Source organism: Wyeomyia smithii, chromosome 3, assembly GCF_029784165.1.
Source record: "Wyeomyia smithii strain HCP4-BCI-WySm-NY-G18 chromosome 3, ASM2978416v1, whole genome shotgun sequence".
NCBI lineage: Eukaryota > Metazoa > Arthropoda > Insecta > Diptera > Culicidae > Wyeomyia > Wyeomyia smithii.
This window is the reverse complement of record NC_073696.1, coordinates 78,521,254-78,538,102: the sequence shown is the minus strand read 5'-3', so window position 1 is coordinate 78,538,102 and position 16,849 is coordinate 78,521,254. Positions and strand designations below refer to the sequence as shown.

Here is a 16,849-nt window from a genome sequence, read left to right as displayed (position 1 = left end):
AACTTCATGAAAAAGTCTAAAAAATAAATTTAAACTCGAATAACTCAACATGTTTTCTTGTTATTAGTAGAAACTAGTATATATTTTGAAAGCTCTATTTGTTCTCTTTCCCAAACTGCTAAAATATTGAAAATCGGTTGATAAATGACTGAGTTAAAAAATATTATATGCACTGAGGTTAAAAAACCGTATTTTGACCATAACTTCAGATTTTGGGGGTGTTTGGAAAATTTCTAGTATGAGCGAATGTTATACTCAACAAGACCTACAACCTACACTAGGTCACTTCAGAAGTTCTAAATCGCTGTAGCACAGTGTAATTTATGTTACTTAAAAAAACTGTTTTGATCTAAAGAAATTTAGACCAGCGCGTCCGTAATGATACCGGTACAGTATTGGAATGGAAATGATGGAGTGAAATGTTCGAATGGTACCTTTTATATCAAGGTTTCGTCAGTTACTCGGAAAGAGGGTGGAGTGTAGAAGAATAGGGAATGGCAAGGAAATTGAAACCACCCCAGAAACAGAAAGCGACCTCGAGTCGGCTGTGCTTGGGAAGAGAGGTAGTGATTGGTTGCTCGGTATGATTTGAACAATCGGAATTATTTACCAATTTTTCAATAGTGTATCCCAAACAACAGGTTTTTCGTTACATAAATTTAACCGTAAAAGAATTTCTGATCGGTTGATGCCAAAACCTTAATATTCTGAAAAGAAATGACTGATATATGAGCGCTAAAAACTGACCACTTTTCCCTGGATTACAGGATTTGCAAATTAAGGCGCCTTTAACTTCGGTATAGATGTTATTCCAACATAAAAAATGGAACATTTGTAATGATATTTGTACGCAAAAAACGATGACTTGCATTCAAATTATTGTTGAAAAATAACACTCATTTTTATCAATTATTTGGCTTGCCTTAGACGACACTTTCCCTGTCACTGAAATTGTTTGTAGCTAAATTGAATATACGCTGTCGTAAAACCAATAATGTTAACAAAACGGCTAGAACTTTTTTCTTCCAGTTCTGATTTTCAACATTTTCAAAGGGGAAGGAAGGTGGAGGGGTTTGACATAATGAATAATTAATGAAAATAAAATTTGTATCAATTTTGTAATATGATTCAAATTTGCAATATGATTTAAATTTTGCAATATGATTTAAATTGTTGATGAAATCATAAAGCTCTTGACAAATAATATTCTTAATGATTCCGTTTTTGAGATACATATTTCAAATTTGAAGTTCAGAATTTTTATGAAAATACGCTTTTTAGTGAGTTATCTTAGACTAATCAAAATGTACATTCGATATAGCACAATTCATTCTCAGTCAGCATAGAAATTGGATGAATAAATCGGAAGCTTTGGTTATGATCACGTCCAGGGAATTTTTTTCCTTGGATGAAACGAAACTGGTAGACACAGACTTTGCCCTTGAGCTCAAATTGTAAAAAGATTTTTTTTCTCTCTTTTGCCGACTTGAAAGGCTAAAAATAACTTATTTATTTTATGCATTCCTCAAATCTCTTTGAAATTAACTGAGCTGTGTTATATCCATCAAACATTACATCTTAATTTCAATAGTTATTATTATTTATTAATTTACTATTTAAATTGTATGCATCATTCGAAAATGAGAATTCTTTCTTTCAAAGTTGCATTTAGAAAAATTCTTCAAAACATAATGGGGAACTGCTCCATTATTCATCTCATTAAGCCGATATTCACGAAGAATGCACTGATTAAACACCAAATTTCACGAAATCATTTAACAAATTAACAAAATACGCTTACGTGCTCTTCTGGAATCGTTCAGCATTGTATATTTAGTAAAGTTAGCTAGATTTATCCTGAATTTTGTAAAATAAACCATTTTTTACAACGCTTCCATATCCATCTCAAAACTTGAATCACTGCTCAATTATTCATCTCACGACGCCCCCATATTCATAACACTGTTAATTATGAATGAATCACATTATCATGAATGAACGTAGCCGCAGCCCGTCGTAGTAGGTTACCTAGATATCCGCTGTAGTTGTTAACGTGCAAAATTGGTAACCTAGGTAACCACTGCAGTGCTCTCGATGTATGTCAATTATATCGGAATAATTCAACATTTTCAGTATAATTTTTTGTTATAACAGAAACTGATTTGGCAACTTTTGATTTTCTTCAACGCAGTGAAAACAGATGAAAATACATAGGGTAAACAGGTATAATACGCCCCCCCTAAGGAACATCGTCAATATTGTAGCTATGTTTATCACAAACAACAAATCTTTCATGCAGTTGGATACACTATTTAGTTGGTAATGCACTGCTATTGTTTTGTTTTGTAATTACTGTTACACAAAAACGCCATAATTTTATTAAAAAATATGACTAAATTGCAAGCTTTCCAATCTACCGGGGCAAAACGCCCCAGATGCAGTATAATATGCCCCATGCAGTAGCTTCATATGCCAGCTCAGCATGCGAAGTGAAACAGCGCTTGAAGTCTCAGAAGCAAACGAACAAATCAGCCGGGCTAGCGGTGGGGCATATTGCCCGGGAGCTGTAATGAAGCAGAAAGCATTGAATACTTAAGCAAATTATACAATTTTTATCGTTTCTTCACTAGATACAGCTGCTTAGAGGTTCATTTGAGATATATAAGTGCAAATACCAGATAATAAACTTTATACATTAGTGGAAAAACGTTACGGAAACGCTGCAAAAAATTAGATCTGAAGTAGCTCAAATCAAAATTGATTTTTGTTTATTTTTTGCTGCTAGTGACAATTATCAAACTTGCACAGAAGGTTGGTCCTATGACCCGCTACGGATTCCCAATAGTCTTATGTCTTATTTTTTGTGTGCTTCCGAATAAATGGACTGGGGCGTTATGCCCCGGGGGGGCGTTTTATACACATTTACCCTACAGTTGAAATTTAGGATAATCTCATATATTTCTGCTAATTCAAGCTTGTTTAAGGAAATTTGAGGTGGACATTTCAAAGATTAAGGTATTCTTAGTGTAGTGAGTGATTTTGTTTAGTGATTAAAATAAAAAGTGGTCCGCTAGTGATGAAAAAAAAATTTGGTTGGCTGCTCAACGAGTCCCGTTGTAGCCGTATAGAACAATGCGCGTATTTCGTTTTCTGAGGTAGGTGATTGGAATAAATGAGTTTTCGAGTGCATCTGCACTGCACTGCATCTGCTTGACTATAATATCAAATTTAGTGCCTTTAAGTGAGTTTTGAGGATTGTACATTATGAGGAATCTAAAGTGATCTTAGCAGAATCCATTCCATGGATTAGCAGATTGGTTTAAGAAGAAAATATGCGATTTTTCCTGTTTTGTGTTGCCATGCTGTATGAGAATACATGGGCTGAGATGAATAATGGAGCATTTCTCCTATTCCGACATAATTGACATAAATCGACGGCACTGCAGTGGTTATCTAGGTTACCAATTTTACACGTAAACAACTACAGTAGATATCTAGGTAACCTACTACGACAGGCTACGCCTACGTTCATGCATGATAATGTGATTCATTCATGATTACAGTGTTATGAATATGGGGGCGTCGTGAGATGAATAATTGAGCAGTGATTTATGTTTTGAGATGGATATGAAAGCGTTGTGAAAACTGGTTTGTTTTACAAAATTGAGGATAAATCTAGCTAAGTTTACTAAATATACAATGCAGAACGATTCCATAAGAGCCCGTAAGCATATTTAGTTTATTTGATCAATGCTTTCGTGAAAATTTGGTGTTTAATCAGTGCATTCTTCGTGAATATCGGCTTAATGAGATGAATAATGAAGCAGTTCCCCTACAAAGCAAACCGTTCCATTTGTGTTTCCATTGTTGATATTATTTCCCACGTAAGAAAAAGCGTGCCTCGCACCATCTCTTCTTCATTTTTCCATCGGCCTTATTGTCGTGAATCATAATCACCTGACATCCCACTCGGATTCGTGTCGAAGGATGTCGAAGATTATAGGCTGTCATTTGCGACAGCTTGGAAGAACCAACAGACATAAGGAGATGAAAAATAACAGCCCGTTTGGCATTGCATGTGTGTGCTGTCATCAGTTACTGTCGGGTTATGTGCCGAATGTCGGAATGTACCGTACGGGAAGCAGGAAGAGCTACGCAATGCAATGACAGCCGAATTAGCTGAAAACTTGCTGTCATGGATATACAGTCTTTTTCTTAAGCTTGCGCCGGGCTGACAAAATGACTGGTTTGACAGGAAATGCCAGCAAGCGATGAAGAGGAAAAGCTATCTAAGCATCGCCAGAAGAGAGAATGCGGCCAAATATCGACGAGCTTGAAAGGACTGAGTTGAACACGATTTTAGGCAGAAAGAAACGCCAACAGAAGGGCAGAGATTTTGAATAGCTGGAGCAACTGTTTCGGGTTAATGGCATACGCAAGATTTACAAGAAGGTTAATCAATCACGTAAAAGCTACACACAAAGTCAAGATATGTGTAGGGGCGAAGAGGGAAACCCGATTACAAGCGAGCGCGGGATGGTCGACAGATGGCAGCTGTGTTTCGATAACCACCTCAATAGCGGAACGATGAAGGGAGATGGAAGGGATATTAACCTTGGAGTCACCCCAAACGATAACAGTGTCCCAGTTCCCGATATCCTGGAGATCAAACGGGAAATTTGGTCACTAAAGAACAATCGAGCCGCGGGAAAGGACAAACTACCGGCAAAGTTCAGTAAACACGGCAAAGAAACATTAACAACGGCACTTCCCAGTGTATTTTCCAGGATTTGGGTGGAAGAGAGACTACCGGAGGAATGGATGGAGAGAGTTGTATACCCCATCCATAAAAAGGACGATCGGCTACAATGCAGCAACTACCGTAGCATAACGTTGATCAACGCCGTCTACAAAGACCTCTTCCAAATTCCGCTCTACCGTCTTTCTCCTCTAGCAAAAGAATTCGTAAGGCAGTACGCGCTATTATGGTTCGAATCTTTACTCTCCGTCAGATCCTACAGAAATGTCGAGAGTACAACGTGCCCACACATCACGTCTTCGTGGACTTCAAGGTAGCGTATGATATAGCCGATCGAGACCAGCTATGGCATGCATTATTTGCCACGGTTTCCCACGGACGGTGATCATGGACGGCAATGAACTCGAAGTGGTAGATGAGTGCGTATTCTTGGGATGCCTGGTAACCACCAAAAATAATACAAGAAAGGAGATCCAATAACGCATTTAAGCTGGAAATCGGGCCTACTTTGGCCTGCGCTGGACAGTTCGATCCAGAACAGACGATGTATAAAACCCTAGTTAGACCAGTAGTTCTCTATGGACTTGAAATTGTGACGCTGCTCATATACACGCACTGGCCGTATTTGGCGGAAAATGTTGTGGGCAATATTTCGTGGAGTACAAACTGAAGGCAAGAACCCCAACGGTACCAGAAACCCTTCTGTTTCGAGGTACTAGGTGGCTTGGCTAGGTTGAAGCGGTTCTACGAGTGTCGAGACGCCTAGGAAGAGTGGAGGAAAGCTCTGGATACGGCACGAGCTGCTCTGAGTTGCTGAAATTAAATTAGAAGTTTTTTTTATTAAAATTTAGTGTTTGTTTCAAATTTACTTTGATCAACAAAATTTTTTTCGCGGTGAATTTTTTTTTTGTAGGCCATATTGGCTCTCTACAATTTATTCTCAGACAACTGTTCGCTACAACTGAAGGTTTCTGAGCTACAGTGCTTTGAATAAATCCTCTGCAATATTGCAAACGCCATTTTAGAAAATTACTGTTAAGTCCGAAAAATTTGTCTACCCGCAAAAAATACTCAGTTTGCTAATTCAAATATATGTACAAAGTTAAAAATACATAAAAAATGGACGATATTCGACGATATATCAATTGGCATGGAAACGCTCGTAAGTCAAATAAAGTTTTCATTCTCCAATTCACTGTGTTTAGACGGTTGAATCCCAGAAACCATTCTATTTGAACTAACTTAATTCTTAATTTGCAGTTAAGCAATTAATGAATGCAATTAATTAAGCGAGAACTTTTTTCAACAGTTTCTCTTTTTCCATAGAATTGCAATTTATCCAACCCAATCAATTAAAATCAACAGGCTAAATCGATAGTTCGGATCGCAAAGTTCGCCATGTCAAAATTTAACGTCCAAAATTGAGTTTTAATGGATAAATAGATATGTAAAGCAAGGTTTGGCATGATGCCACGTTTCGTTAATTTCAGCGAATTTGAATATTTGGTACGTATCTTAACAAGTAAACAAGTAAGTAAAGTTCGTTTACTTCTATGGAATCATACAATAATCATTGTAATCTTGCGAAAATAATAACTCTAATTGATGAATATATACATTTTCCAAAAATGAACAAAATTTTAGAGCGTTGGAAATCCGTAAATAATTAGGTACCACGACTAATCTAAGAATCATCACTCTATTCTGAGAATCATATTAAAAGACTTTTTCCATGGAAATCTCCACAAACACCGTAGCCCAAAATCGTACATTGAGTATATCTAAAATATTTGGAACTCGTACCTGTGCCACTCAATAGTGAGTAGGTACGCACCACAAAGCTTCTTCGATCTCGGCAGCCCTGTCCCGGGTGCACCGAGTGTAAACTTACCAAGCTTCTTTTACTCTCCAACGGCACTCACGCGGGCATTTCTCGTTGCAGCACATGTGGTTGGTTTTAAACCTTCGCTCGTTTGTTGTTGTTTGTTACTTCGTCCTCCACTTGTCTCCCATTCCATCCCTGCACGACGCCTGCCCGTCCGGCGGCCGGGTGTCTTTGGCCCCCCAAAGGAAAAACGTGCAGACCTCAGTTCACTATCAACTGCCAAGGCGATCGTTTGTCTGGTGGTTTGCGGTGTTCGCGATTCGTGCTCCGGAGGTGATCTTTGTCACCGCTACGTCGCCGCGGGGGTGGGGCCTTAGACAGAAGAAAAGCTGCCCTTGGCCAAAGGCGCACGCGACGACTTGTGCGAGACAAAGAACCGGAACCTGTACGTTGTCGGGCAGGCCTTGGCATCGTAATCCCGGACTTCGTAAGAAGCAGTGTTTGTATCGAAAGTGAAATTGTCCGTTTCGAGCTCGGTGGGGAGAAAGAAGAAAATTCTCATCGCCAGCGAGTCTTTGCCTGCTGCGAGGAGGTCTCGGTGGGTTCATTGTCTCCCTGATCGCTCCGTAACCGCACTGACTGACTGGTGCCGACCGGGGGAGACCTTTGCAGAGTTGTAGCACGATGGGGAATCGCAGCGATAAAATACAACCTATTAATGGCTTTCTTTTCAGTGCATACACTTAGTATTAAAAAGGTGCTGTGAAATCTGCCTTCGAAGAAGTGTACGACAGATCCGAAGTGATGCAAGCATATGTGAATGCCGTGTGTAAAGTTGAATAAAAGTGAAAAGTTTCATGACCGAAAAATATGACTTAATTGCATAACAGGCGCAAGTGACGAAACCCGAAGTGTTTCTACCTTTCGAAGGTGGACCTCCAGTAGCAGTAACGACAAGAAGAGACAAAATACCGGTACACTTCGTTACTTGAGCATTCGTTTTTCGTAACCTTAGTGCTCAAACAGGTGGCATAAAAAAGCACGCGTCTTTTATTACTGTTGGAGGGTCCCGTGTGTAATCATCGCAGTGAGATAGCCCAAAATGATGCACCCACAGCGCCATCAAGTTCACATTAGTGGACGGTGTAAAAAAGTAATTTGGTACCGGAGAAAGGGGGTCAACGCTATGATTAGTTACGTTTCAGCACTTGGATTATTGTTGTGTTTTGGAGTCGTTTTGGCGGAGAGGACACCATCACCCCGACAGGAGCAGGACATCCTTATCCTGGAGGCTTTGGGCAAACGGCAATCGTTCAGCAGTCACAACAACGTGGATTATGGATCGAACTCGATCATGGAACTGTTGGGAAGAAGTAGGTCGCATTTGGTGCTTAGTTTCAATGAGAATCTAAACATCACTTATCATAATTCTGTAATAATAGAAACCACATGATGTGACCAGAAGAGATTTTTATGAAGCGCAGTGCTAGTGAAATAGTTGGCGAAATTGGATTGACTCGCGCTTACTTTTTTGCGAGCATAGAAGTGACAGTAAATATTACGGTTATCAACCAAATATTAATATTTCATCTTATAACGGAAATATACTCGTCAATTTTTTCACCATTTAACAAAAATTTATCGAAATTAAAGAATATGATTTAAAAACAAATTTTCAATATGCATAGCCTTATTAAATTGAAGAGGTTTGTTTGTTTCGCCTAGTTAGAATCTTAACGCAGATGCTTGGTAGTTTTGTATTCCAGGGTTTAAATTCTTTCAAATTACTCCAAAGCTTAAACCAAACTTGGTTCATATTGATTACGAACCATATCATAATTCCTTTCTTTGCTTATAACATCGATCTGTGTGATTTTCTGAGCATACGTTCCTTCTAATTATAGAACATTTTGCTCCGATTTGATTTTCTTTTTCATTTTATATATCTGTGCATTATTTATTTAAAAATAAGTATCATATCATGAATATGAAAGCGCATTTAACTGAATTATTTTTGTCAAATCATTGAAGTGGGTTCCGTGAAAATATACATATTGTTATATAAAAAATATTCGACAAGATAGCACTAGGTATTCACACGATAAAAGATTCTGAGCATTACACGTTACGTAAATTATTTTCTCATTTAAATTTCAGTTGCTTCTTACGTTAACCACGATTTTGTTCGAAACTTGGAATGTTGTAGATTGTTCTATCATAAACGTTTTATTATTTATATGCGAATCTACATAAATTCTGGAACTTTTTTCTAACTGTGTAGAATTTTAATATGTCGAAAAAACCTTTTCAACATGTTTTTTTCTGTATTGATAAAAACTGATTTAGCAACTTTTGCTGATTTCACTGATCAACACAGGCAGGCCTGGATTTGAGGGGGGGCAAATGCCCCGGGCCTCCCGATTAAAGCCCCCCCCCCCTAGTCCTGAGCCGACTTTTTTTTGCTCGTCACCTTACTGAACGTTACCTCCAAATGTTTTGAAAAGAGGGCCTCACAAACAATTTTTTTCCGGCCCTCCACCGTCTAAATCCGGCCCTGAACACAGGTGCAACCCGAATAGCTCAAACTGGAAAATTATGGAAGTTTATAACTATTCAACCATTTCTGTGAATTTTGGTGTCCCTAGCCACTACCTTTATTCCAGAGACTTGAATGAGTTTTCTCGCAAACATAACGTTAAAGCGACGAACTCTCACGTAAGTTGATGCGTTTTGGTAATGGGCAGGGGCACCAAATTTCATAAGAATGGTTGAATAGCTATAATTGAATCGGGCCCAAGGAAGTCTGTCACTTTTTTGTCCGATGGAAAAACACACAGATGGTAGTTCGTGAAATTGTCGGAATCGATTTTTTTCTAAGCCAAAGGTATCAGAAATACATCTGGTGTTGCCCAAAAATTTTTGGTTTTAGAGAACACTAGATCTCGACAATTTATGCATTTCTAAGATATTTGTTATAAAAAAATCGATATAGTTAATTTCAAGCTTTATTTTTTTAAATGACTTTCTGAAATCCTATTACAAAAGCTAAATTAATCATCCAGACCTTTGCCAGAGACTTCTACAGAGCTGCCAATAGAATTTTTGATTAAACGGAAAGAATGCTGAAGAAAAAACTGAGAAAAATTGGATTCAAAAAAAAAAATAGCAAAACAATAAATTGTGAGAAAACTTTCTCTGATAGTTACTGAATCCAGTGTCAGTTTGTATGAAGCAACAAAAGAGCATCGCAAAAGAAACACTCATTTTAATCAGAACTATTTTATTCCGAGCTTACATTTTGTCAAAATTATAGACTGAAAAATCAACATTAACAGCAACAAAAATTATAATTGCGCAATCAGTGCATCCTAAAATTAGGAAAAAGCCTTTTTCATTCATTTTAACTCTTAACAAAAGTACTGATGCAACATTTTCTTACGTTACATCAGTGAAGTTTAAATTTCAATTGGGTTGCTTAGCAATTATCGGATTCCTGATTTTTAATGCGTATCAGTTGAAAGAGTGTAATTTTCTGAGCAAAACGTGATTCTTCTAAAATTTTATATCATTGTCCTTAGATTTTTGAAAGATAAAGAAAAATCGCTCTAAATCGCTTGAATAACAGTTTGTACATGGGCGAACTTTCATTGTGGCGATTTCAAGCAGTTTTAATTCATGATTAACCAAAGAACAATAATAGAAAATTTTCGAAAATCACGTTTTGCTTAGGAAATGCATTTCAAATGATAAGGCTAGACAACAAACTTATATTTTATCTTCTGTGAAAAGCTGATCCTACTTTCTTTTCTATCAATCTACAAAATTTACGTTGTAAAAATATTTCCGAAAACCAATCGAAACTTGAGTGAATAAAAATCTGGATAAAACTGACAAATATATTAAAAACTGGAAGATTTGGGGATTAAAATGTTCGACTGGATGACTTGAAAAAAAAAAAATAGAATAATCCAGTTTGAGCTGGAACATTGACAACTCTGCTTCCAATACATAAGTCTCCGTACATGCAGAAAAAAACGACCACCCGGAATCAAGTCTGTTGCTAGATGAAAACCGGGGAGGAACGATGTTCTTTTCCGATTTTACTCCCTGTATTTTTCAAGCTTTTTGATTCTTGGGCTTTTCCTTGTCATTTTTATTTACTAGGAGAAGAAAACTTCTCGCCCCTCTTGTTTGTTGCCTACTTATTTCACTACTATGCGACCAGCGTTGTTTACTATGGGAAACAAGGTGTCTTTTCTTATCACTTTACAGCAATGTCGGGTAAATATACTATTTCAGGCTGTGTATAAATGAAATTCTGCGACTATACTTAGTGCTGGGAAAGAGGCTCATGCAGCCGCCCAGCATGTGACTAAGCACATTTAGGCAACACGTTGACTGACCCATAATTGTAGAGGGACTGTACATGGCCAACTTGGGCCCCTGCTGGAAACAGCTGGAGTGACGAGCATCAAAATTGCAACGCTGCATTTTGCGTACTGTATGAATCAAGCACCAAGCGTTGCAGTACACTCAGCAAGGCCTGGTAAGGAGTATGCTGTAACGCTTAGGCATAAGGCGTTCAGTATGTAACGGAACTTATTGCGCGGGTTAATAATTTAATTCGAAATTTGTTTGTTTATTGTTTACGGTGCCGTACAAAAGAGTTGGTATAAGACAGTTTTGACAAAGTTTTCGGCTATGTGGTAACTGTGTGTGTATGTGTGTATGTATACGTGTGTGTATGTGTGTATGTATGTGTTTATGTGTGTGTAATTGTGTATGTGTGTATGTGTATGCGTGTATGTATATGTATGTATATGTATGTATGTGTGTGTGTGTGTTATTTGTTGGTTCATATACAAATATTTACTATGTCGCAAATCGCGCAATTTCAAGAAAATCACGTAAAAAACACGAAATTTCGAGAAAGTCGCAGGAAAATTCGTCTAAAATAAAATCACGCAAAAAAAGTCGCGTAAACAGAATTCAGTGTATTACTATCGAAGTAAGCGATACGCTTCTCATTTATATCCGTGCTTGTGTGTGAGTTCTACCCTTCCGTTTCAAGCTTACTGCTATACTATACCAAGCCTCTTTCATTACGAAAAAAAAAACGGACCCACGAACACCCGCTTGTCGAAGCAAGCTTTGTAAACTTGTGGCTATGGAATTCCCCTTTTTTCTTCCGTGAATGAAAATTTTAAATTGAATTTGTGAGAAAATAACATTTCACTATTTTTTTATTTTACCCACGGTAAATTGATGCCATTTCGATGAAGTAACAACTGTCCTTGATTTGTATATATTCTAAATTTGAATTTTCACGTAAATTATGCATGTTGACTACAAATAACGATTTTTGATGTAGTTAAATCAATTTAAAATTTAAATAATATTTATTACAGTGCTTACATTTTTTGAGTTTAGAAATCAGTTTTCTACAAGTTATCCATAGACAACATATTAATATAGGGGTCGTTTCATACGAAGTGTCCATACCACTTGGACATGACCATCACGGATTTTTTTAACAATTCAAAGACATAAGATGTCCGAAAAACATTGATAAATGATAATGAAAAATACTACAAGGTATACAGCCCTAGGGTTGTATGAAATGGTGACGTGGGACTAAACAGTGTAATTAGGGGATTTTTTGTTACAAAATATACAGAGTCTGCAGACAGAATCAATGTGTTTATTTTCAGCCTCCCCTGGAAATCAATTTTTGGAATATATTCAACAACACTCGAAGAAATATCATTTATATTTGGCGATATTATGCCTTTAGTATTTTTTTTTTTTTTGTGCAAAAAAATATGTATTTAACAAGGCACAAGCATATCGTGCTTGTTGAAGAAGCACCAAGAATTTCTCATAATGCGTCAAAGTCAGAATCATCTCTATATCCTCAAAAACCAAATCCAATAATGCTTACGTTATCATAATGAATGGTTTTGTCTTATTTGACTCTAACTAAATCAAATCTATAGTATGGATATTACTTTCAAAATAATATGGAAGCCCTTACAAAGGTTCATCAATTGGAAAACATAAGAAAATATTTTGAACAAAATTCCTAACAAGTTCCAGCAAAAAATCGTAGAAATCCACAATTACATTTTTATTTTTTGCTTGACAATTTTTTCATTTGCCTGCAACTACATTCGCTGTATTACGAAGACAGGAAATATACGTTTATTATGGTAAAGCTTAGAATAATAATATATCATCTAACAATTTTGAAATATAAAAAGAGATTCTGTACGAATCTTACTAAATAAACTAAAAAATCACAAGCATTCGCTGGTTCTTACTCTTCTATAAATGTATATATTTAGGAATTTACTCTTTCGATACTATCCGGTCACGATTATTTAGTGAATATCGAAGATAAAATTTTAAAAATATCCGTTGCAAAAGTTTACAATTCTTGTTGAGTAATTCATGGCAATCATATTTATGAAATAAACTTTCAATCACCATCAACAGCAGCATTGTAGTTTTTCCTCAATTGCATACGAATAGAAATGTACGAACAAAAGTTTACCACTGCAATACGAATAGTACTGCTGCAGTACGAATAGAAGAGTACCAATGTAATCTTAGACGACGAGAGACCTGCGGTTCTATACTCCACTGGTACTGTTGCTTTTACTGGCAAGTTTTCTTTCAAGACATCAGTTTTTATTAGGTTCTACAGTACCCAACACGCAGGTTTAGAGATTGTTCAAGGATGGGTATTGTTTCAAACTATTAGGAAAACTTTTACCTTCGAGACATCATATTAGTCTAAGCTCATGGAAGCAAAAATAAATTGACCTATTGGGACGGGGAGACTCTGTCAATTTTTATTTCGAAATTGATACAGGGAATATCACAGGGAACGGATGGTGTCCATTCACGTCGTCTGTGCTAGGAATGCTCGCATGTAATTGGTTCATTATTCGCGTAAACTTGTTAATAAAATTATTATCAATTTTACCGCTTAGCAATGAAATTAGAGTGATAATTAACACATTACAAAATTGCTATACATTTTATCTATCCAACAACATATTGGTTATTGTTATCCATCATGTGCTTATGCTGTTATAAGCGTTTGAAATCTGACGCAACATTTGCCCGTTTCATTACCAATTTTACAGAATGCATCCCAGTATAGTAAACAAAGACGTGTCCCACGTCAAAATAAACCTAAAATTATGGAACAACATAAACCAAAAGATCCAGAAAAAATAATTTTTGACCGTGAATGTTGCCAGATACATTATTTTTGTATTTTAAATTCACATAACTCGGCAAGTGCAGCCATTTTCATTTTCAATATAATAATTAAAATTTTTACATTTAGTCAACTCATTCATGGCAAAGAGATATCAAATTTAAAAAAAAACTGCAAGTATATTTGTTAAGCTACATTTAAAGTTTAGATGTCGGGTGATGTCATTCGGCATAGGTTAATTGGTTTTGTAAAAATGGTATATCTCGAGATTGACTCTTATTTCCTAAGGAAGATCGTTATTCCTTGCGTGAAGTTTACCAAGGAACACGATGAAATTATTAAATCCCAAATGAAAATGGCTGCATTTACCGAAAAAATATAAATTTAGTTTTCAAATACAAAAATAATTTATCTGGCAACACTTACGGTCAAAATATATGTTCTTTCTGGATTCCAAGGTTTATTTTCTTAAAAATCATCTATTAATATTTTTCGGTCATCGTATGTCCATGAACTGTATGGAAAAGAAAAATGAGGTGTTGAGTAAAAAATGCGTTATTTTGCCTCAAAGAGAGGGGTCCCACAAAGCGGAGGGTATTCCAATCAACGACAAAATTTATTTCAAAGTGTATCTAGATGAAAAATTTCTCAACTTTAAACAAAATCCGTGATGGTCGATGCCAAGTTTGAGCTTTCTCCCATATATATATATATATATATATATATATATATATATATATATATATATATATATATATATATATATATATATATATATATATATATATATATATATATATATATATATATATATATATATATATATATATATATATATATATATATATATATATATATATATATATATATATATATATATATATATATATATATATATATATATATTATATATATATATATATATATATATATATATATATATATATATATATATATATATATATATATATATATATATATATATATATATATATATATATATATATATATATATATATATATATATATATATATATATATATATATATATATATATATATATATATATATATATATATATATATATATATATATATATATATATATATATATATATATATATATATATAAATCCCATAGATTAAATATTTTGAGATACAATTTCATGGTTCTGAAAAAATGTAAATCAGAAATTTTACATATTTTCAGAATTCTTTATGGTTCTGAAAATATGTAAATCAGAAATTTTGTTCTTTCTGCCGCTTTGTTACCTAATTTCATTATCGTATTTTAAATACAATTTAAGCAGTCGATCTACATGTGACACATTCTACCGTGACGTTACAACGTTTTGACTATTCTGTTGGCATCATTTTAATTCTAACTTGAATTTTTTTCATGAAACCTTTTGATATTATTACAGATTCGGAAAGTAGACAAAATTTCCTATAAGAATGATGTATAAGAATTTTGTTTACTTTGTTTACATTACTTAGGGGAGTGAAAATGTAGCGTGACGTTACAACGCGCGAGAAATTGAGGTGTCGGGACTTTTCTTACAAAAGTCAAAAACTTTGCTCTGTTTGGAATTTTATAACAATTTCTTCTTCCACGATTTGATAAAAAATGATAATCGACCATTTTGCCATGTTTAGAGTGCCTATAACTGGTAACATCTACAAGCTTTTATATTTCGTGACGTTACAACGCTCATTTTTCAGCAAAGGGTATTCTCACTCCGTTGTAACGTCACGAAAATATGAATCCGTCGATATCCATTATTTATCACATATTTCTTAGACATTTTCATAAGAAATAGTTCAACATCTGATTTTATATATTTCTACTTCTACTTTATGCACTTGGTTTCTGGGGTTATCCATAAACTACGTAAAATATTTACTTTGTCGTTTAATGCTTGGAAATGCAGAACCAAACTTAAACTTGGAGATTTTCAGTAAAGGAATGTGAGTTATGATCAAATCAATTCTTTTCATAAGTGACATATGTATCATAAATATTCTCAAAAGTGTCTTATATGACATTATGTGTAAAACATATTAAATTTATTTTTATTGTAGTTTTTTTACAATGTCTGAGTACGTTAGCAGTTTATTCAGCATTTATATTGAAAACAAGTTTACAAATGTGTTCTTAATTCCAACAAGAAACCATTCAAAAATTATAACAACACAAAAATGCCGCTTTTTAGTTTTTTTCGCTCCCATATTATTTCCTTAATTTTTTAAAACTCACACTACTTACTCAAGAAAATTCGAGTGCATTTTTGCCGCTGAAGATTTTTTCAGCTAGACTTGCCCCAAAAATTAATAGCTGGCTTATTCCACGATATGGTGTTGGTCGTTCAAAAATGTTCTTCTCATCGTTAAATGTGGTGATGTCACGTCCCATAATTGCGATAACCATCACATTCGGAAGATTGGCTTGAGCGATGCGGACGAAGTATTCATTTAATTAATACGGTTACCTTGCGTCAATAGTTTTTCTTTTAGGTAACATTCGCATGTTACGTAACGCGGAAGTTGACAATTTTCAATCCCCCCTCACGCAATGCATTGTAATATAATATAATAGAATAATATTAGAATTTTTTAAAATGTAACGTTACTCATGGATAACCCACAGTTCAATAATTAGAAACATTAATCCATTTTACAAAATTTATTGTCTGTTATATGACAGATGTAACGTGAACAAATTTAGACGCATCAAGTATGTTTTTAAACATAGACGAATATTATATAAGGGGAGGAAAAAAATTTCGTGACGTTACAACGCAAACTAAACCCTGTTGTAACTCAAGTTGTATTCAACCTAGCTGCGATCTTTTAGTATCAAATTAAAGGTATTTTTGAGTATAAAGAGAAAACAAAATATTGCTTTGATTAAATGTAAGGAGTTCCCATGAAGTAAAAAACCGTACTTTTTTCGTGACGTTACAACGCTAAATTACCCCTGTTTTCATATTGGCCTAGGATCAACATATTTGAAATTTCACTTCAAAACCCTTTAGGCA

General features: G+C 35.0%; 1 protein-coding gene across 17 annotated transcripts in view; it reads left to right on the top strand.

Moving 5' to 3' along the window:
- The window catches only part of LOC129730236 (serine proteinase stubble), a 77,275-nt gene that overhangs the window by 37,567 nt on the left and 22,859 nt on the right, over positions 1–16,849 (top strand). For 3 of the 17 annotated variants that reach the window (XM_055689412.1, XM_055689410.1, XM_055689395.1), the window contains exons 1-2: positions 6,863–7,182; positions 7,319–7,957. The exons of 9 other annotated variants lie outside the window; for them this stretch is intronic. In XM_055689412.1, the coding sequence (XP_055545387.1) occupies positions 7,687–7,957 (271 nt within the window). In that variant the 5' untranslated portion in view covers positions 6,863–7,182; positions 7,319–7,686. Of the gene's footprint in view, positions 1–6,862; positions 7,183–7,318; positions 7,958–16,849 lie in introns of those variants that run through there. 5 more of the 17 variants (XM_055689400.1, XM_055689398.1, XM_055689399.1 and 2 more) reach the window with 5 other exon arrangements.